At 36.5% G+C, this 23,643-nt stretch overlaps 1 protein-coding gene across 13 annotated transcripts in view; it reads right to left on the bottom strand.

The window, feature by feature from the left end:
- LOC128545958 (dynein axonemal heavy chain 6-like) overlaps positions 1-23,643 on the bottom strand; it is a 193,990-nt gene that overhangs the window by 49,198 nt on the left and 121,149 nt on the right. For all 13 annotated transcript variants that reach the window (XM_053519337.1, XM_053519282.1, XM_053519316.1 and 10 more), the window contains 3 exons: positions 23,071-23,192; positions 18,615-18,744; positions 1,373-1,487 (listed from right to left, as the gene is read on the bottom strand). In XM_053519337.1, coding sequence (XP_053375312.1) covers positions 1,373-1,487; positions 18,615-18,744; positions 23,071-23,192 — 367 coding nt within the window. The remainder of the gene's footprint in view (positions 1-1,372; positions 1,488-18,614; positions 18,745-23,070; positions 23,193-23,643) is intronic.

Raw genomic sequence — 23,643 nt, 5'->3', positions numbered from 1 at the left:
AACTCAATAAGTACTATCAGCATGTTAAGTTTGAAGGTCCTGGGTGCAGTCGTTCGCGAGGAAAGTGCCTTCATGCTGAAGTTAACTTTGGCCTTCATGCAAAAAGTTAACGTTGTGACGAACGAACAGACGGACAGACAGTTGAAAACTAATATACCTCCTTTCGGGGGCACAAAAACAATCTCCTTATTTTGTTCAGATATACTGGCAAAGAAACATGTTAAATAATCAGAGACAATACTACACACAATCTGCAAATAATTGACTGTGGAAAATGTCAACATTTTTGACACCTCTACCTCAGTCTGCAAGTGACAACAAAGAATTCAATAATACAGACATGCTCGAGTAGTCAAGGTTTTGATGCTGGACCCAATTTAGGTATTTTCATGCAAAAAATGGCAATATCAACATGAACTGTTCAAGTTAGCTTCACAACTTGAGCCACTGATGCTCTAGCCAGTGTTTTTTCACTGCACAATCCCATTTTCTTTCTGAGATCATTACACATTTTAACTTCTTATCAAGTGCATTTTTGATAGAGGTCAATTAACCAGTAGTCAATAAAATGATCAAAGTGAGTAGGTGTTATCCATCTCAAACTATCTGAAGTAGCTTTAAAATAAAAAGATCAATTATGGAATGTCGGGGATACCAATATCAAGCAATCCCAGATATCCATTCAACTTTATTTTGGTCCATGCAAATTTTTCTTTATTCCAATATTGCTGCAAACATAAGTGCCCCATAAATGTTCCAAGGACAGAAAAATATCTCAACATCTAATAGACAGAGTGACAACCCTTGGGATTACCAAGTACTTGTCCTGATTGTACCATCTGTCACAGATGTAGCATAGCATTACTTTATCATTATGAGTGACAATATTTTATGGAATAGCAATAGTATGGGGCATCATTTCATCAGCCAGATCATGGCAGTATCTAAGCCAGGACTTAGTCAATAATAAATGATACATTATGGTTATGAATTACACCTTGTCTGATGAGGGCATTCTATGAAGAACATAATACTGTACTGAGAAAACAGCCTTAAGTTCTTTCAAGTAAAGTTCAAATCATTTATTTTTATTGTGTTTTTTTTTAGGTTAAAGTTGTCAGATATTATGATTTTGAAAATTTCTTGTTAAGTATTCTGCTGTTTGTGAGTAACTCACCACTGCCACGCATGAGTCAGAGGTGGACAATAAGGGACTGACCTACAGTGTTAGGCTGAACTGGAACAGTGATGTGCCCAGAGAGCAGATCAAAAACAAAAGCTCTGTAAGGAATACGGAATGCTACTTACACTGCTACTTACACTAAACTACCCAATTATGATGACACATATTCAAAATAAGTAGACAACATACCTTCAGATTTCTGTAAAAGTCCGAGTGATTTATCCTCAAGGTCACGAAGGAACTGTAAATCATTGGTAATACTCTCCAATAACTCAGACCTCTGGGCCTCAAGCTGAGGTCGCTCCTACAACAAACAAAATACCAACCTGTCATTTTCATGCTAAGACAAATTTTAGTAACTGCAGTGGTTAGCTTAGCAGTCACATGACGATACATTTCAAAAACTTTCCTGAGCGGAGTCAAAGGTAGTTTTGCTAATGTACATACAGTGAAACACCGCTCGCTCGAGGTCGCAAGGGGATGAGCAAAATGCTCGAGTTATCCATGATTTTGAGCGACCCAAACATTGACCAGCATATGAAAAAAATGAAGTTTTATTGTATCAATTGTCATTGGTACCATTTGCAGAGGAAACGGTGATGCATAATAATAACAAACCCGTGACATTTAAAAAAATATATCTATGATGTAATAAGTAATAACATACTTGCTTTAATCTAAAGCAAACAGTAATTTCTTTAACCTTTCATCAATAATTAATCTCACTATTAGATCAAATATACCGACAAACAAACATTTAACATAGTCGAGGAATAAACAATGCAATTTTCACGACGTGTGAAAATTTTTAATTAACCGATACATTCTGATCGCCGAAGCTGCGAAAATTTTTGACACCTCTGCTCAAGTTAGCCAGAAGCAACAAAGAGTAAATTAATACACAGGGACCAGGTGTCATGCTCGAGCGATCGAGTTATCGATGCTCGACCCAGCCATGGTAATTTCACATAGAAAATAGAAGGAAATCGCCCGGGACCACATGAATTGCTCGAGCGAGCACAGGTGCTCGAGTCATCGATGCTTGAGCGAGCGGTGTTTCACTGTACATACATACGCCTGAACAATATATATAGTCAAAGGTAGTAGTGCTGATATTCAAACATACTAAAATCTGGCTTCGTTTGTTTGAACTGAGATTTATAAAACCCCACCTTTCCCTTGAACTAATCATCCTGCCTCGGCAAAATCCCTATATAATGTATATTGATCGACCTCAGAAAACTCAAATACTGTCTCTCCGATTCTCGAACTCAACAAACAGTTCTTAAAAGCATTTTATATTGAATTTCACACCTCTTCCCACGAACTGCCATCAGCCTTGTGTCAGAAAGTCGCTTCACATTTACTACACTGAATAAACCAAAACCTTGACTGCTTGAACTACCCCAATTTTTCTTGACCCCTTGAGTTCAAGCCTGCAAAGTTCAACTGTACCTTATCCAGGGACTGAGCAGCAGATACAGTCAAAGTTGGTACTGCTAATATTCAAACATACTACACTCGAAACCCGTTATAACGCTACTCGATATACCGCGGTCCTCGTTATAATGCGGTAGACTCTTAGACCCTGAATTTTCGGGGGTAAAAAAAACCCGAGTCCGCGGATGTTATTTAATTTGATCATAACCAGCGTTAAAACTATATGTACCTTTGTAATTTAACACCTTTGCCATGACAATTGTGACAAAAATCAATAATTGTCTGCTAGCTTACTTGTTTGCCTATCGCCTTTGTGAAAGTTTGAACACATGTAGACATGTGACAGTTAGGCAATCAGTACCATGTCAAAATTAGATTGTTTGCATAACAAGCGTGTAAGCCGTCAGTCAACTATCAAACCGTTATGTCTGCACCAATAAAGCGGATGACATGAACACTTGAGTGAATAAAAATCGAACAACAGGCCCAGTTTTGTAATAAAATGCAGCCGTTTTTCATAATCACCACACTCAGTTCATCGGAATTAACGAAGATTCGACGCACTGAAAGCCATATTGAGAATGTTCTCCCTTTTTAATATCATATATTAACGACGGTGATTTAACAATTTTCTATCTTATTTATCGATTTTCTTCATGTATTCAAATTAAATATTTTAAGACTGTCCGTGTTCTTCTTTTAGTTACATAAACCCCCAGTGCAATTGCATTGCATATGTAATTCTCACGACCTCGCACTCCTCACACAGCGTTATATATGTTTACTTCCGTGATACACAATTCCAACTTTCTTTTAGAATGTCCCGTTTACGATTCTTATTTCTTATTTACATAAAAAAGCATCCAAAATATGCTTAAAACATTATCGGTGGGTGGAGTATTGCATATACCACTGATACGATCAACCTGCGTTATAAATTTAACCCCGCTAGATCTGCGGGTCTCGAACCTTGGACCCCGACGACAGCGTTATAACGGAATCCCAGTGTATCATAATGATATTCTTTCGACTGAAGAAACATTCTCAAAAATGGTATAAATAATATTTGAATGTACTAACATATCTCTGGACTGAAGATGGCACTGCTGCTATTCAGACATACTATCATATTCTTGGCCTAAGCAGACATAATTAAGGATGGTACTGCCATTGTTTAAACATACTTTATATACTGAGCAGAAATTGTCAGTGACGGCAAACATACTATCATATTCTTGGCCTAAATAGAAACAGTAAAGTACGGTACATTTGTACTGCTAATATCAAAACAGACTTCTATATTCTTGGCCTGAGCAGAAATAGTTAAAGGTGATACTGCTAATATTCAAAAATGATACAGTCTAACTTTATTTGCATGAACTCAACAGGCCCATGGAAATTCGTTAGAGAAATTGGTAAATCGAGCAATCTGCAGTTTGTTTATTTTTAATAGGTAATTAGATCAACCTTAAGGTAGTTCTGCACGTTTGGATCGCATTTTTTTCTACAATGTAGAATTTGATTAAACTCTGATTTTTCAAAACTTCAGAATATACATAAAAAGTTAAGCAAACAAGAGCACCGCCTTGCGGGTGCTGACGCTCATCTGATTTTTTTTGTGTAATAGAAATAAATTGATCCTACCATGATTTTCTAAGTCTAAAAAGGGCCATCATTCTTGCAAAAAGCAGGTTAGAGTTATGTTTCTTGATGTTCAGTGTCCACTTATGATGGTGAAAAACTGTTGCAAGTTTTAAAGCAATAGCTTTGATAGTTTATGAGAAAAGTTGACTTAAACATAATACTCAACCAAGAAAATTATTTTCTAAGTCCAAAAAGGGCAATAATTATTGCAAAAAGCAGGATGTAGTTATGTTGCTTGCTGTACAGGGTCAGCTTATGATGGTCAACAAGTTTTTGCAAGTTTCAAAGCAATAGCTTTGATAGTTTAAGAGAAAAAGTTGACCTAAACATAAAACTTAACCAAGAAATCTGATATTTTCTAAGTACAAAAGGGGCCATAAATCTTGCAAAAAGCAGGATGGAGTTATGTTTCTTGATGTACAGGGTCTGCTTATGATGGTGAACAAGTATTCCAAGTTTCAGAGCAATAGCTTTGATAGTTTAGGAGAAAAGTTGACCTAAACATAAAACTTAACCAAGAAATCTGATATTTTCTAAGTACAAAAGGGGCCATAAATCTTGCAAAAAGCAAGATGGAGTTATGTTTCTTGCTATACAGGGTCAGCTTATGATGGTGAACAAGTATTCCAAGTTTCAAAGCAATAGCTTTGATAGTTTAGGAGAAAAGGTGACCTAAACATAAAACTTAACCAGGCAACGCCGACGCCGACGCCGACAACCGCTCAAGTGATGACAATAACTCATCATTTTTTTTCAAAAAATCAGATGAGCTAATAAAAATGACAGGGTCGTGTGCTTGAATTTTTGCTAGACTGATTTGAAAAATTTGGACCTCATGCAATATTTCACAATGGGAGTCTATGGGAAATCATACCCTTTCATAACATTTTCGCTAATAGAATTTTTTCTACGATGTAGATTTTGATGAAACTTCTCACAGTTTTAAATAAACACATGGTCTATCATTTGATGAAATAAAATGTATAGGTCCGTGTGCTTATTTTTGAGATACCTGACCACGATTAAAGTGAACCGGACATTTCATGCTAATTTTAAGACATTATTTTGAATTATTTAACGTGTCATATGTTTTAATATCATATTTTGACTTTAGAAATATAGGAACAGTGTCATTGTAATAAATCTACTCACAGGTTTCGAATTATTCATAAAATAATTTTCATTTCCATACGCCGAATCCAGGCTTTATTCTATGTTTTCCGGATAAATGACGTAACGCCATCACTTCCGGTTTATCAAACGTGCATAACTACCTTAAAGTTAGTGAAAGAACACCAGCAACCATTAGCTTTTAATGTAAATATTTTTATTTACTATATATGAAACAAAACTAGAATGTGTCTGTAGGACACAGGGTGTGCCCACTGGAACATTTGTCACAAATAAGGGGCAATAATTCAAATGTTTGCAGTCTTAATGGGGTATAGCCTCAACAAACATTTTATGAAAAGGATTCATTATTCTAGGCCCTATACTTTTTGAGCTATGAGCATCACAAACAAAAATCCACTATTTTGGCTATTTCAATGGCCATAACTCTGTAATAAGAGCTAAGATTCTCAAGAATACCAAGTGTGCAAGGTCACATCACGATAAAGACTCCAGCAAGGTTTCCTGAATTTACATCTAATACTTTTTGAGTTAGGCACATAATTAGGTGAAAAAATGCATTTTTTTACTATTTCAGGGGCCATAACTTTAAAAAATAGGGGTGTGGGGGGGGGGGGGGGGGGAGTGAAGCCAGCAAAAAAATAAGAGGTGTGCAAAGTTTATATCATGATAAAGACTTATGCAAGTTTTCAACCATTTATATTAAATACTTTTTGAGCTAGGTGTGCCACAAGGTGAAAATGTACTTTTTTGACTATTTCAGGGGCCATAACTCTGAAAATAGGGGGCAGACCCAAATGAAAAATAGAAGGTGCGCCAGTTCATATCATGATAAAGACTCATGCAAGGTTTCATGAATCTATATCAAATACTTTTTGAGCTAGGCGTGTCACAAGTTGAAAATGTGCATTTTTGACTTTTTCAGGGGCCATAACTCTGAAAATAGGGGGCAGAGCCAGATGAAAAATAGAAGGTTCGCAAGTTCATATCATGATAAAGACTCAAGCAAGGTTTCATGAATCTATATCAAAAACTTTTTGTGCTAGGCTTGTCACAAGGTAAAAATGTGCATTTTTGACTATTTCAGGGGCCATAACTCTGAAAATAGGGGGCGGAGCCAGACGAAAAATAGAAGGTGCGCAAGTTCATATCATGATAAAGACTCATGCAAGGTTTCATGAATCTATATCAAAAATTTTTTGTGCCTCTCTTGTCACAAGGTAAAAATGTACATTTTTGACTATTTCAGGAGCCATAACTCTGAAAATAGGGGGCGGAGCCAGACGAAAAATAGGAGGTGCGCAAGTTCATATCATGATAAAGACTCATGCAAGGTTTCATCAATTTATATCAAATACTTTTTGAGCTAGGTGCGTCACGAACTACGGACGGACAAGACCAAATCTATATGCCCCCACCACTCATGGGGGGGCACAAATATATTTTATAATGTTGTTTCTACTACTTTGATTCAAAATACAGACTTTTCCTAATAAGTATGTAAGTCTATGTTAAACTATGGACCTCCCGCGCGGGGCCTCTTTTCACCCCAGGGTAATAATTTGAACAATCTTGGTAGAGGACCACAAGGCAATGCTACATATCAAATATCAAAGGCCTAGGTCTTGTGGTTTCAGACAAGAAGATTTTTAAAGTGTTTTCCTATATAAGTCTATGTAAAACTTGGGACCACTGGGGAGGGGCCTCTTTTCACCCCAGGGGCATAATTTGAAAAATCTTCATAGAGGACCATTAGATGATGTCACATGCCAAATATTGAGGCTCTACACGTTTTGGTTTTGGACAAGAAGATTTTTTAAGTTTTTCCTTTCGGTTGCCATGGTAACCAGAGTTCTGTGTGGAATTCAATTCTTTGAACAATTTTGAAAGGTGGCCATCCAAGGATCATTCCTGAGAAGTTTGGTGTAAATCTGCCCAGTGGTTTTGAAGAAAAAGATTTTTTTAGAAATTGTTGACAGACACACAACATACGACGGACATCAAACGGTCACAAAAGCTCACCATGAGCCTCTGGCACAGGTGAGCTAAAAATGTTGATGAAGGACAATGGATGCAGGATGAACAAAGTGTAAGTAAACTAGACAAGAGGGTCATGATGACCCTATATCACTCACCTGTTAAACTTTGCCTTGGAATCATCAAGATAAGCTTTATGACCAAGTGTCATGAAGATAGGGTCATAAATATGGCCTCTATAGTGTTAAGCTTTTCGTTTCATTTGAGTGGTGACCTAGTTTTTGACCCACATAAACCAATTTCAAACTTGGCCTAGTAATCACCAAGATAAACATTCTTACCAAGTTTCATGAAGATAGGATCATAAATATGGCCTCTAGAGTGTTAACAAGCTTTTCCTTTGAGTGGGTGACATAGTTTTTAACCCCACATGACCCAGTTTTGAACTTGGCATAGGAATCATCAGTATAAACATTCTGTGCAAGTATGTATCAAATCAAAGCATAAATGAAACTTTTATATGGCTGAAAGAGCCAAAATAGAAAATTTGCCCCTTTCAGGGGCAGTACCTCTAGAAACAGTGATGGAATCTAGCCGGTTCTGAAAGGAACTGAGATCTAATTGTGACTCAAGTTGTGTGCAAGTGTGGTTAAAATCGAATGTAAAATGTCACTTCTATCGTGTTCACAAGGTAAAAATGAACAAATTTTGGCTCTTTCAGAGGTTAATCAGGGCCCGTAACTCCGGAACCTATGATTTGATCTGATGGATTCACCATGGAATGCAAGATCTATTGTTGTTAAAGATATTTTGCAAATTTGTATCGAATCAAACCATAAATGAAGTCTCTATATGGCTGCAAAAGCCAATATAGCAAATTTTGGCCCTTTAAGGGACCATAACTCTGGAACCCATGATGGGATCTGGCCAGTTTTCAAACAATACAAGTTGTGTACAATTTTCAACTGTTTGATTAAAATAGATTGCAAAATGTGGTCTCTATCTTGTTCAAAAGAAATTGTGGACGGACGGACGACGGAACGGACAACGGACTAAGGGAAATCACAATAGCTTACCTTGTCACTATGCGACAGGTGAGCTAAAAAAGGGGATCAGTAAAACGTTATTCAATATAAGTGAAGACTCAATTAACAAGAAAACAAAACAAAAGAGTATTGCCTGGCTATAAATACCAGAAGAGGCATAATTATTTAATCTATACTTGGACAATTATGCACATCTTCAAAAGGGACATAATACAAAATGTTCATAATAACATTATCAACAGAAAAAATAACTGAACTTTTCAAACAACAGTACCCAATAAAACTATTTCACACATCCTTTCAACTCAATTTCTTTCTCCCCTCACTCTCAAACACTGCTACCACCATCCCCATTCTGATTTTTTTTCTCTCCTGATGATTTTACATTTCTGACATAAACTGAAATCTTGTATTGTTTCTTAGATTCCTCATATCGCTACACTTACCCCACCCTTAAAAGAATATTTTCATTTACATCTTTCACACACAACTACATTAAAGAAGTTTCTTGAACAAGAGCTGTCAGAGGACAGCAATGCTAGACTATTCAACAGCCTTGTCAATTGAATGAATATTGAAGTCCAAAAAGGGGCACACACGGGTACTAAACAGTGCCTGCTGTACCGCCTGTGCCGACGAGGATTGAAGGCACTTCGCTTCCTGTACCGCAGGTACTTCGTCAATGTTTACAAAACGAGCGAGATCGGTGAGTGATGTTTGTCATTTTGTTACTGCGTGAAGCATTTTTTCAAAAATCGGGGAATGTAACGGGGTGTAGATGTATCTTATCTACATATCCTTGCTAAAATTTGTGGCAAATGATCAATTTCCTAGAAACGTAAGGACAAATAAGTTGTGAATGAAACGTGATTTTTTCACATCAGTGACTGTTTAGACTCATTTCTTTTCGCTGACCCAAACGATGTCGTTTCCGCCGTCGTAAATTGTATTTATAAATGACATGTGATCTGCTAAAACATAAAAATGTGTCCAGAAAATTCCGAATTTGAACGTTATGCCAATTTTGGAAAAGTGCCGCAGGCATTTCGACGATGCCGCAGCCCTTTGAGGTGCCGCAGCCACTTTCAAAAAGTATCGGGACATAAATTTGGCCGAAACTAGACAAACAGACAAATGGAAGAACAGAGAAACAGAAGGGCAAAAACTAAATGCCCTCATGATACTGTAATAAATTGACTTTATAGTATTGTAAAATAAAAGGGACCAAACCTTTGTTAAGCTTTAAATATCCATCCATTATGGCGGCATAGGCTATAAACCAATAAAAAATTTCATATAAAATTCAGTTACTTCAGAACAATTTTGTTACAGTTTCTAGATTTTCACTCCGTCGTAGACCATTTTCCACAAGATATCCATACATTTCCTTCAAGAAAACGAAAAGAAAAAGGGGTGTTGAATAGTATGCAGTGAAATGCAAGTCAGGTACCCTCATATTGCCGCATTTCAGAAAGCGGTCCGCAGAACAAACACCCTACTTTCGTTTTCACGTAAACAACTCGAAAACATGCGAATATTAGCATGAAAAGTGTCCTGTTTTATGTAACAATCATTCCACGAGTGAAATAATGCCCATTTGGCTCCCGATTTACGCGCAAATGCGCGAAAAATGGAAAAAATAGGATCTATTTATTAGGGACATCTTTCGAAAGTCACGGAAGCACATTTCTGACCGAATGACTGCATTATAACCTATATTTCTGCCACGAGATAGGTAGGTAGTTGTCGCGATACTTCAAGAAATTATCGTGATAAAGCGAAGTTTTCTAATAAGAGTCTCAATAGTCAAAAGTTTTCTGTAAATATTATAATCTCGATACCATTTGTGTAAGAGCCCATTGTGGACAGCTGACATTTACTAGCTGACATTTATTTCGGTATAAAGTCAGAAACTATATTGATATTTCGAAATTTTCTGTTGTTATTTTAATAGCCTAACGTTTCCTGGAAATATGAAGCATATCTACAAAAAAAAAAATATTGTGAAAATGTTTTCAGAAAAATGGAGAACTTAAAAAGTATAGCTCATAAACGATCAAACGGGAGAAATGTAATAGTTTTTACATGTGCGTAAAACCTATTTTCTTCCTGCAAACAAAACTTTGAGAAAAAAACATATCGAGCAGCATAGGACGGACAGGGAAGGCAATTTTCAAAAAGCATAATGTTTGGGAAATACAGTTTGCTTCAACTGACCGGAACAATCGCGTACTAGAGTTTAAGATTACCCGCGAAGATAAACCGATTGCTAAACTATTTGATATTAGTGAATATAAAATATCGCGGGCTTAGCGCAAAACGGTTGTAACTTATATGAAATAAAGAAGGAGTTACAACCGTTTTGCGCTAAGCCCGCGATATAATCGTGCGAATGCGAGTTATTGGAGATTTGGTTAGATATGGGCCAATTTATGAAACTTTTCGAAGTGCCTGCGGCACCTCGAAGGGGCTGCGGCATCGTCGAAATGCCTGCGGCACTTTTCCAAAATTGGCATAACGTTCAAATTCGGGATTTTCTGGACACATTTTATGTTTTAGCAGATCACATGTCATTTATATATATAATTTACGACGGCAGAGACGACATCGTTTGGGTCAGCGAAAAGAAATGAGTCTAAACAGTCACTGATGTGAAAAAAACACGTTTCATTCCCAACTTATTTGTCCTTACGTTTCTAGGAAATTGATCATTTGCCACAAATTTTAGCATGGATATGTAGATAAGATACATATACACCCCGCTACATTCCCCGATTTTTGAAAAAATGCTTCATGCAGTAATAAAATGACAAAAATGACAAAAATCACTCACCGATCTCGCTCGTTTTGTAAACATTGACGAAGTACCTGCGGTACAGGAAGCGAAGTGCCTTCAATCCTCGTCGGCACAGGCGGTACCGCAGGCACTGTTTAGTACCCGTGGCACAGTTTTGTAAAAATGCAAAACTGAGTTATGGAACCTGTTTATTTGTTTGTTTTTGTTTTAACGCCTTTTTCAGTCATGTTACGGTGGGCAGTTGACCTAACCAGTGTTCCCGGATTCTCTACCAGTACAAACCTGTTCTCCGCAAGTAACTGCCAACTTCCCCACATGAATTATCAGAGGTGGAGGACGAATGATTTCAGACACATGTCTTATCAAATCGTCACGGAGAACATATGCCCCGCCCGGGGATCGAACTTGCTACCCCGCGATCCGTAGACCAATGCTCTCCCAACTGAGCTAAAAGGGCGGGCACTATGGAACCTGTACAATGCATGTCAGCTCATCACTGTGGACAAGTATAAGAAGTTTCAGTCCCTTCCCATTTGTGGGTACCACGCTCCCAGCTTACATACAAAAACGTATCAAAAAATTGCTAAATCAAGCAAGAGCACCGCCTTGCCGGTGCAGAAGCTCATCTGATTTTTTTGTCTCTGTATAATAGCAATACTGTCATACCCATGATTTTCTAAGTCCAAAAGGGGCCATAATTCTTGCAAAAAAGCAATATAGAGTTACGGTACTTGCTGTGCAGAGTCAGCTTTTAATGGCGAATAACTGCTCCAAGTTTTAAAGCAATAACTTTGACCGTTAAGGAGAAAAGTTGACATAAAAGCAAAACTTAACCAAGAAATCTGATAAAGGGGCCATAAGTCTTGAAAAAAGCAGGATGGAGTTATGTTTCTTGCTGTACAGAGTCAGCTTTTTATGGTAAACAAGTGTTGCAAGTTTTAAAGCAATAGCTTTGATAGTTTAGGAGAAAAATTGACCTAAACATAAAACTTTACCAAGAAATCTGATATTTTCTAAGTCCAAAAGGGGCCATAATTCTTGCAAAAAGCAGGATGGAGTTAAGTTTCTTGCTGTACAGAGTCAGCTACAGTACTGATGGTGAACAAGTGTTGCAAGTTTTAAAGCAATAGCTTTGATAGTTTAGGAGAAAAGCTGACCTAAACATAAAACTTAACCAGGCAACGCCAACGCCGACGCTGATGCCGATCAAGTGATGACAATAACTCATCATTTTATTTCAAAAAATCAGATGAGCTAAAAAGGGGCATAATTTTGTAAAAAGCAAAGAATAGTAATGAAACCTGTGCAATGCATGTCAGATCATCTCAGTGAACAATTGTATTAAGTTTCAATCCATTCCCATTAGTGGGTACTGAGATACCAGCTTACATTCAAAAACTTAACAAAAACTTGCCAAGTCGAAGAAGGGGCATAATTTTGTATAAATGCAACAGAGTTAAGGAACCTGTGCAATGAAAGTCAGTTTATCATAGTAAACAAGTGTACACCAGCCTACATACAAAAACTTGACCAAATCGTGACGCGGATGCTGTTGCCGATCCTCTGGCGAGTCCAATAGCTCTACCTATTCTTTGAATAGTCTAGCAAAAACTGTTTGATCAAGAATAATACATTCAGATGTGTAAATAATTTAAAGGGTCATAACTCACTTGACCTAGTGCATGTATATCCTGGCAACAAGCATAAGTTTATTCAATAGTAATATATTTCTGTAACTTTGGGTCAGACAGTCATGGTTCTAATAATATGTTCAATTCATACTAAATACAATTAATGTTGCTGTAAGTTCTAGTCAGATCCTTTAAAAACTTTGAAGTGGAGTTATCTGGACTAGTGTAAGCATTGCTAATTTCAGTAAAATTCAAAGGGTCATAACTCCCAAACAGGGCAAAGTACATTTTGTCCAGAAAATATGTGCAAGTTCATTTCACAGTGAAAACTTTCAAGACAAGTTATAAACAAGAGGGCCATGATGGCCCTATATCGCTCACCTGTTATCATTGCACTTGAGGACAAGAAGGTCCTCAGAAAAAATATCTAAGTCCAAAGGACAGGAACAACAAAGGGAAGAAATTTAACCAAAATGAAAAAAAAAATCTTACAAAGTATAGATATGTTAAAATTCACCTAAAAATTGGAGGTACCATCCATGTTGTACCACAGAAAACTGGTCTCGTGTTTTCCCTACAGCCAATAATAAAAAAGTTACTAAAAATAAGCTATTTAAAGTAACGTAAAAGGGAAGTAATTAAAAAAAAATTGTAAGTGGACAAAAGAAGGATCTGCCAAATAAATCTGTTGACATAAATGGAATTTCAGATCAGTATCTACATTAGTTATGGAGATATAACAATTTTAATTTGAAATAAAGGGAGGTAATTTGACATAAAATCAGTCCATAGTTATCTACCCTTATTGTCTCAGTCCAACTAATAACAATAATGAAATTTCAAATAAGTCCTGTAAGTACTTACTGATATAAATCCATTTTAATTACAATCAGGGGAGGTAATCAGATATAAAATAACTCTGGAACCTATGATTGGATCTGATTTGTCATGGAATCCAAGATTTATTGTTGTTGAAGATATTTTGGAAGTTTGTATCAAATAAAACGATAAATGAAGTCTCTATATGGCCGCAAAAGCCAAAATAGCCAATTTTGGACCTTTAAGGGGCCATAACTCTGGAACCCATGATGGAATCTGGCCAGTTTAAGAAAGGAAGCAAGATCTTGTGGTGATACAAGTTGTGTGCAAGTTTCGTTAAAATCAAATCATAAATGAAGCTGCTATTGTGCAGATAAGGTCAAAATAGCTAATTCTGGCCCTTTCAGGGGCCATAACTCTGGAACCCATTATGGGATCTGGCCGGTTCAAAAAAGGAACCAAGATTTTATGGTGACACAAGTTTTGTGCAAGTCTGATTAAATTCAAATCATAAATGAAGCCGCTATTGTGCAGACAAGGTCAAAACAGCTAATTCTGGCCCTTTCAGGGGCCATAACTCTGGAACCCATTTTGGAATCTGGCCAGTTCAAGAAAAGAACCAAGATCTTATGGTGATACAAGTTGTGTGCAAGTTTGGTAAAAATCAAATTATAAATAAAGCTGCTATTGTGCAGACAAGGTCAAAATAGCTAATTTTGGCCCTTTCAGGGGCCATAACTCTGGTACCCATAATGGGATCTGGCCAGTTCAAGAAAGGAACAGAGATCCTATGGTGATACAAGTTGTGTGCAAGTTTGGTTAAAATAAAATCATAAATGAAACCACTATCATGCAGACAAGAAATTGTTGATGCACGGACGGATGCACGCACGGACGGACGGACTGACGACGGACGAAGGGTGATCACAAAAGCTCACCTTGTCACTATGTGACAGGTGAGCTAAAAATGTATAAACAAACCTTTAGTTAGTATTGCACAGCACACAGCATTTTGTATATTTTAAAGGGCCATTACTCCTTATCAAGCACGGTACATCGATATCCTGACAATATGAGCAAGTTAACATCCTCTGTGTGTGTTCGGGTTTAATGTTTTTTTCAACAATTTTTCTGTCATATAAACGACGGCGTCTACTTGAAGCAGTGAGCACAATGCCCAACTTTATAGTGCTGCCTCACTGGAATATCACGCCGTAGACACGTGACATATATATCCCACCTAGTCACATAATACTGATTCCAGATTGACCAATCCTAGCACTATCCTCTTAATGCTGAGCGTCAACCAAAAAACTACTACAGGTAGTAGAATTTTTTATGTCTTTGGAATGACTCGGCCAGGAATCAAACCCACGACCTCCCACACTAGAAGCAGGCACTTTACCACTAGGCTCCTGCACCCGAAGCAGGCACTCTACCACCAGGCTACCGAGGCGTTATTCTTCCATAAGTTAGGGCAAAATCCCTTGAAAATGGTTTGAAGAGTTAACAAGACAAGGTTTTGGAGACAGATAGATGGACAGATCATGTCCCACAGCATAAAGATACTCTAGTTATACTGGACAATGAGAGTTCATACACAACCTAGAACCTTACTAAAAGCAACTTAAAATTTTATTTTCAGCTGGCCATTAAGAATATATATATATTATTGTATACTTCATCTAATAAAACAGTTTTAAACTTTTCAGCTGCCAACTGCCTCGGTCAATATCATCATTTTACATCATATTGCCCATTTGAAACAACCATAACTGAACATTTCTCCTTAAGGTAATATGCGCCATCTAACGAAAGTCAACGGACCGTTATGAAATTTTGCCGAAACAAAATTGACGATATTTCCGATTGACTGGTATTTTTTTCATTTTTCTGTTATTCTCCATTTTGCTGCTGTAAATCTTCAAACATGACCACTAACGTCATTTTTTCAGCAGAGCACAAAATTACGTACTTGACTAGTTATTCGATTATCGTTTTTATATACAACTAAAAAACGGCAAAAATTCTTTATTTTCAAGTTTATACTACAATTATCTCTCCAATGATATTTAATATATCATGTTTATTTTGACGTCACATCAGAGGCAAACGATTTATGAACGCAAAACACGCAAAACTGACGTCGAGCTTTACCCAAAATTTTGCGTGAAGACGCCTATATTTCAGAAACTGTCAGATAGTTTTTTGAATAGATTTGAGCAAGCGTGCAAAATTTCAATCACTATCGATTTCATGAAAGAAAAATGGGGGTCACCGGTTTAGAATTCGCTCTATTTACCGTGGCGCTACCCCTACCCCCAGTAAAAAATAACAACGTTTTTATACTTATTTCGTAAATTTTCATAAATTTTAATTCCGTTTCTGTTTCTGTTCATAGATATAATGCTATCAAATTCCAGTAATGATAAAAAGAAGATATGATTAAATGAAATTATTGGAATAAATTAATGATTTCAGGAAACTCTCCTATACATGACACAGAAACACAAAGAGTCCTTTTTATTGAGACAGGATATACGTATCGGTAAAGTGCATGTTAGCCGAAAGTTGTATTCACCTAGAATACGCTGAATTTTATTTGTAGTTGCAGCTTCAATTCTTAAGCAAACTTTGTTTAAATTTAATAAAATTAAAAACATTTGTCAAAACGCTAAAACCTTAGCAGAAAAGTGAAGCACATCAAATGTTAAAGTTCTAAGCAAAATGTTTGTAGTCAATATTAAAGTGATTCTATTACCGGATATTTTGGTGTTCATCTAAGACTTCTTTTTAAATTTATGTTCACGCAGGTATGCTTGATGCCAGTACTGGATATTTCCATGTCAGTGTATTTTTATTTTACTTTTTTATTCTGTCGAACGCATAATAGGGACAAAGGGAACCGTTCTAGAAAATAATACTGCACGTGACTTGTGTGCACAAACCGTTATCTGGAGAGGAAACAGGTAAAAGTTTGAACTATCCCGCCGGAAGTTCAGTTGGCCGGTTCGTGTGAGGTAAACAAGATGAAATGGTTTTTAAGAAAACGCAAAAGACGGTGCGGTCTTAATAAAAATGCAGTTATTTCGATACATGAGTGCAGTTTTTACATAGGTTCTATTAAAACAATAGATTATCGGGGCTAAAAGTGCAGTTTGGAAATGTAAAGACCGATTCTTTGTTCTTACACATTCTTTTTAAATTTTAGTTGCTTTGTCATTCATGCTACTACAGTGACTGTTCAATATATGTCACTTAAACGTCAAAACATAAATGAGCCGCGCCATGAGAAAACCAACATAGTGGCTTTGCGATCAGCATGCGCATCCATGCAGTCTGGTCAGGATCCATGCTGTTTGCTTTCAAAGCCTATTGCAATTAGAGAAACTGTTAGCGAACAGCATGAACCATGACCAGAATGCGTGGGTGCGCAGGCTGGTCTGGGTCCATGCTGGTCGCAAACGCACTTGGTTGGTTTTCTCATGGCTTGTCTCAAATGTTAAGATCGTCATCTAGATTGACTACACCGATGAAAGTTTGCGTCTGATATCAGGAGACGTAGGTTCAAACCATAGAAATACCACAATTTTAAATGTCTCATTTTAAAGGCATTGAAAGCATGCGCACGGTAGATAGTTTAATTAACCAAATGTGATCAGAAAATAAAATGGAGACTTTGTAAAACATGACTGTAGTATAAAATTAAATTATAAAATAGGGTAATATATAAAGCCGTGCTCACGTTTTGTGAGCATTTTATTCAATTTACTGCTTTTAATGTCCAGCAGACGTTTATAGTTTTGCCGGGATATATAGCACATGTATGAATCTGCGTCTTCTGATATCAGGCGCATACTATCATCGGTGTTGTTTGTAACATTTGTTTACCGGGATATACAAACAAAACAAGTATTTTGTTAAAGTACTACACATTAATCAAAAGTACCACGAGCGAAACTTTGCAGTGTGAACGTCTTGGGGGTACATGTGATTCTTAACACCCTAAATAAACTTATGGGACAAATTCTTTTCTCTCCTCATTAGAGTACTGTATGCGTAATCTAAATTTCTGTAAACTGTTTCTATGTATAAATGGAATCATTAACTGCGCACTCTTCGAAATACTATATAGAATGCACAGGCACTTAGGCAAAATTGTCTGTAATAAAACATGTCTGTTTGTCATGTATAGAACATTTTCTAGAAAACATTCATCTGTTTGAAAAATTTAATAAACAAAAAAAGGTCTTCATTTTATCATTACTGTGATATCATTTCATTATATCCAACAGCAGAAACTGATATTATTTCATTATATTCACCAAAAGAAGAAGACCTTGAATTTGAATTAATGGAACTTACGAAATAAGTATGAAAACGTCGGTGACCCCCATTTTTCTTTTAAGGAATCAATAGCAATTGAAATTTTGTATTTCTGTTGAAATTTATTCAAAAAACTATCTGACAGTTTTTAAGATACAGGTGTTTTACGCGAAATTTCGGGTGAAACTCGACGTCAGTTTTACGTATTTTGCGTTCATAAATCGCTTGCCTCTGATGTGACGTTGAAATAAACATGACAAATTATATATCACTGGAGAAATAATTTTAATATAAACTTGAAAATAAAGAATTTTTGCCGTTTTTTAGTTGTATATCAAAACGATACTCGAAAAGCCAGTCAAGTACGTCATTTTGCACTCTGCTGAAAAAATGACGTTAGTGGTCATGTTTGAAGATTTACAACAGCAAAATGGAGAATAACAGAAAAATGAAAAAGATACCAGTCAATCGGAAATATCGTCAATTTTGTTTCGGCAAAATTTCTTAATGGTCCGTTGATTTTCGTTAGGTGGCGCATATTACTTTAAAACTAAATACTGTTTGGATGAAAATTAATATAAAGGCAGGTCTTATATATTTTTCAACCAATGAATACAGACCTGTTTGACAACTGCCGAGAGCAGCTGTTCTTGCAAGCCCTCAAACGTGACGGTGAAGTTGATGATGTTAGACTGTATGTATACTGCTGGTAGGTAATGAGGGTTTGACATCGAAGTTGTCATGTATAATCTGAAAGGAGAATTAAATCAAATACATTTACTATTTGACTACACAAAAGCAATTTACACATGGAGAAATGCCGAGATAACAAATATATTTTATTAGCAATGCATTTAACGAAAGATGTGAGACTGAAAACAAGAGGGCTGTGATGACTCTACGTTGCTCACCTGACGTTGAGCCTTCGACCACATATGATCCAGTTTTGAAATATACATAGCAGGGGTATAAAATTCACAATACCCATTCACACTGTTTTATTAACCTTATCCCTGCAAAATTTCTAAAATGGACTGGTCCATCATCCAATTTGGGCAATACCACTTATTATTCAAAGGGGTGTTCATTGAAAATTTACAGACTGAATAGCAAACTGTACAGACCATGATCAGCCTGCTTCGGTTGCAAAGGCAGAATCACTTTATGCCAGCAGGCTAAAGGTTTAAAGTCAGAACAGGACATGTGAAACTTCCTGTATATTTGAATGAACGTACAAGTGTTTTTTGCAACGTAACCACTTCCGCAAGTCATCAAAAATATGTTTTGATTTATCTAACAACTAGAGCTATCACTAAAGGTGATGAATGTACCCCCCGCATGCACTGACACAGTACATTGCAATTTGACGCACACAAGATTGCAGAATTACGTGGACTGTATGTATATAGACTGTATGTATATAGTAAAGTAACAAAAAACAAAGTCCCGTAACTATGCAGAATATTTATCTAAAAGAATGTAACATGCACCATGCACAACTAGGGTTGGTACTGATCACTTGTGTGAAGTTTCATTAAATTGTGTGTAAGGGTTTGGTAGATTAGGCATGCACAAGATTGCATATGCAGACTGTATGTACATAGTATGTTAACAAGAAACAAAGTCCCATAACTCTGCAATTTTTGTCACTGAAAGAACCTAACATGCCCCATGCACAACTACTGTTGATACTGATCACTTGTGTGAAGTTTCATTAAATTGTGTCAAGGGGATGAGGAGAGATGGTGCGCACAAGATTGTGTCTATGTATATAGTATAGTAACAAAAAAACAAAGTCCCATAACTCTGCAAATTTTTTTTCTGAAAGAACCTAACATGCCCCATGCACAACTACTGTTGTTACTGATCACTTGTGTGAAGTTTCATTAAATTGTGTCAAGGGGATCAGGAGAGATGGTGCACACAAGATTGTGTCTATGTATATAGTATAGTAACAAAAAAACAAAGTCCCATAACTCTGCAATTTTTTTTTCTAAAAGAACCTAACATGCCCCATGCACAACTACTGTTGGTACTGATCACTTGTGTGAAGTTTCATTAAATTGTGTCAAGGGGATGAGGAGAGATGGTGCGCACAAGATTGTGTCTATGTATATAGTATAGTAACAAAAAAACAAAGTCCCATAACTCTGCAAATTTTTTTTCTAAAAGAACCTAACATGCCCCATGCACAACTACTGTTGGTACTGATCACTTGTGTGAAGTTTCATTTAATTGTGTCAAGGGGATCAGGAGAGATGGTGCGCACAAGATTGTGTCTATGTATATAGTATAGTAACAAAAAAACAAAGTCCCATAACTCTGCAAATTTTTTTTCTAAAAGAACCTAACATGCCCCATGTTGGTACTGATCACTTGTGTGAAGTTTCATTAAATTGTGTCACGGGGATAAGGAGAGATGGAGCGCACAAGATTGCGTCTACGGACAGACGGACAGACAGACAGACAAACAACCTGAAACCAGTATACCCCCCCCCTTACAACTTTGTTGTCGGGGGGTACAAACAAGAGCACCGCCTTGCGGGTGCTGACGCTCATCTGATTTTTTTTGTATAATAGAAATATTGTCCTACCAATGATTTTCTAAGTCTAAAAAGGGCCATCATTCTTGCAAAAAGCAGGATAGAGTTATGTTTCTTGATGTACAGTGTCCACTTATGATGGTGAAAAACTGTTGCAAGTTTTAAAGCAATAGCTTTGATAGTTTATGAGCAAAGTTGCCTTAAACATAATACTCAACCAAGAAAATGATTTTCTAAGTCCAAAAGGGGCAATAATTATTGCAAAAAGCAGGATGGAGTTATGTTGCTTGCTGTACAGGGTCAGCTTATGATGGTGAACAAGTGTTGCAAGTTTCAAAGCAATAGCTTAGATAGTTTAAGAGAAAAAGTTGATCTAAACATAAAACTTAACCAAGAAATCTGATATTTTTTAAGTCCAAAAGGGGCCATAAATCTTGCAAAAAGCAGGATGGAGTTAAGTTTCTTGCTGTACAGGGTCAGCTTATGATGGTGAACAAGAGTTGCAAGTTTTAAAGCAATAGCTTTGATAGTTTAGGATAAAAACTGACCTAAACATAAAACTTAACCAAGAAAACTGATTTTCTAAGTCCGAAAGGGGCAATAATTCTTGCAAAAAGCAAGATGGAGTTATGTTTCTTGATGTACAGGGTCTGCTTATGATGGTGAACAAGTATTCCAAGTTTCAAAGCAATAGCTTTGATAGTTTAGGAGAAAAGTTGACCTAAACATAAAACTTAACCAAGAAATCTGATATTTTCTAAGTACAAAAGGGGCCATAAATCTTGCAAAAAGCAAGATGGAGTTATGTTTCTTGCTATACAGGGTCAGCTTATGATGGTGAACAAGTATTCCAAGTTTCAAAGCAATAGCTTTGATAGTTCAGGAGAAAAGCTGACCTAAACATAAAACTTAACCAGGCAACGCCGACGCAGACGCCGACGCCGACAACCGCTCAAGTGATGACAATAACTCATCATTTTTTTTTCAAAAAATCAGATGAGCTAAAAATGGGACTAATCTTTGAGTAAATGCTTTAACCCTCATCATGCTGGACACGACTGATTCTGCCTTTGCAACCAGTGTAGATCATGATCAGCTTGCACATCCATGTAATCTGATCATGATCTGCACTCTTCGCCATTCAGTCAGTATCTTTTTGGTAAGCATCCATTTAACAGCTAATTGTACTGTCCAAATGTAAAAATGGACAAGTTCATTATAGAAATTTAGCAAGGTAAGGGTTAAAATCCAACCACACAACAATCATGATCAACAGGTGCCCATAAGTTCCTGGGTTGTGGCAAGACTATGTATCAATTGTTTCTTCGAAATCAGTACAATGAATATATATAAACCAGTGTGGACATGTAGATATTGTACCAAAGTTTATGTAATTATATCCCCTACTGTATCAGATTTTAAAATCATGGTTTTGAAAGTTCAAAGCAAACTGATAACAGAAAAGTCTGTATCAAGGGCTTGGTGCAAACTATTGTAAGTGTATATAAATAAAGAACAAGATACAATAGTTTTGTGCCAAGCCCTCGGTATGGGGTGACATTGTGAAAAGAGAAAAAGAAATTTAATTGTGGCAAGTGACAGTTCACCGCAGACAAGCTCATTCTGCTGTCTACTGGTCCTACACGGCGAGTGGTGAAAAAAGGAATTTTACACCCTGCATAGATTCAATCAAGATAAACATTCTGACAAGATTTCATGTAATCAAGTAGAAAATGCGGCCTCTTAAAGTGTTATCAGTTTTTTTAATGATTTCCTAGTGACCTAAACTTCAGATGACCCAGTTTTGAACTGACATATATTTTATGAAGACAAAACACTGACCAGGTAACTTGCAGGTCAGACATGAAATATAGCATCTGCAGAGTTAACAAGGTTTAATTTGTAATTGGAAAAGTGATCTACTTTTAACCACAAGGATACCCTGTCTCAAAACTGACCTAGATTTCATAATGACAACTTTCTGACAAGGTTTCACCTAAACATGTGGCCTCTACAGTATTAACAAGGTTTTCCTGTGATTTGACCGTGTATCCTAGTTTCTTTTTATCCAAGGTAATCCAATCTCTGAACTTGACCAAGATTTCAAAAAAAAAAACAAAAACATACCAACTACAGGTAAAAATGTGGCATCTAGGTTTTTCTATATCTTGACCTAGTGACCTAGGCTTTAACCCCAGAGGACCCATCTGATCTAATAAAGACAAACAGTCAGACCTTGTTTCATGTAACCAGGTAGAAATGTTGCCTCTAGAGTTAAATTTTTTTTTCACTACTATTTGTTAGTGTCATTGATTTGAGCCAAGACATGATTTTCTTTTGTAGTCATAATGCATTATGTAACAATTCTGTCTACACTAGAATTTATTAACAACAGTTCTGACATGTTCCAAGAATACTAGAACAGTGTTTTGTTTAATTCCTTAAATAGAATAGTTGGAATTCTTAACTGAATGTAAAGACAACATTTTTTTTAACTAATATATCATTTAAATTTATGTAATCAAATCCTGACCTGAAGTTTTGGTTATATTCAATTTCTGTATCTCCAAGTTTGATGACCAGTAATCCGCCACGTCTAAATGTCTCGTGCATTAGCACAGGACGTAAAGCTGGATCTAATGTCTCAGATACATCCTGCAAATACAATGAAATCACAGTTGAAACTTGGTATCTCGAATTTCATGGGGTCGAGCTTTTTACTTTAATATAACTGAAATCCGACCCATAATAATACAGTCAAATCTTGGTGACACATCCTTAATGTTTGCAGACAGCCGACTGCAATGTATAAAACATTTTTGACTGGTTTCCAAATGTTTCTGACTGGATTCAAATGCTTTCGACGGGGATCCACTTCTTTTATTTAGAATCCGACAGATGGATTATTTCAAAAGGCTATGATTAATCACGGGTAAAAAACAAACGGTCACTGCATTTAATGAGACATCACATGGGAAACCGATATAAATAGTTTTCATAATAACTTGATTTATAAAAATTACATGATTCATTTGTTGGGCCTTCTTATGAAACGAGTACAGAAAATTGTCTTTGCAACCCGACTGTACAAAAAAAAGAGAAAAAA

Source organism: Mercenaria mercenaria, chromosome 1 (genome assembly GCF_021730395.1).
Source record: "Mercenaria mercenaria strain notata chromosome 1, MADL_Memer_1, whole genome shotgun sequence".
Taxonomy (NCBI): domain Eukaryota; kingdom Metazoa; phylum Mollusca; class Bivalvia; order Venerida; family Veneridae; genus Mercenaria; species Mercenaria mercenaria.
This window is presented reverse-complemented; position numbering and strand designations above follow the sequence as displayed.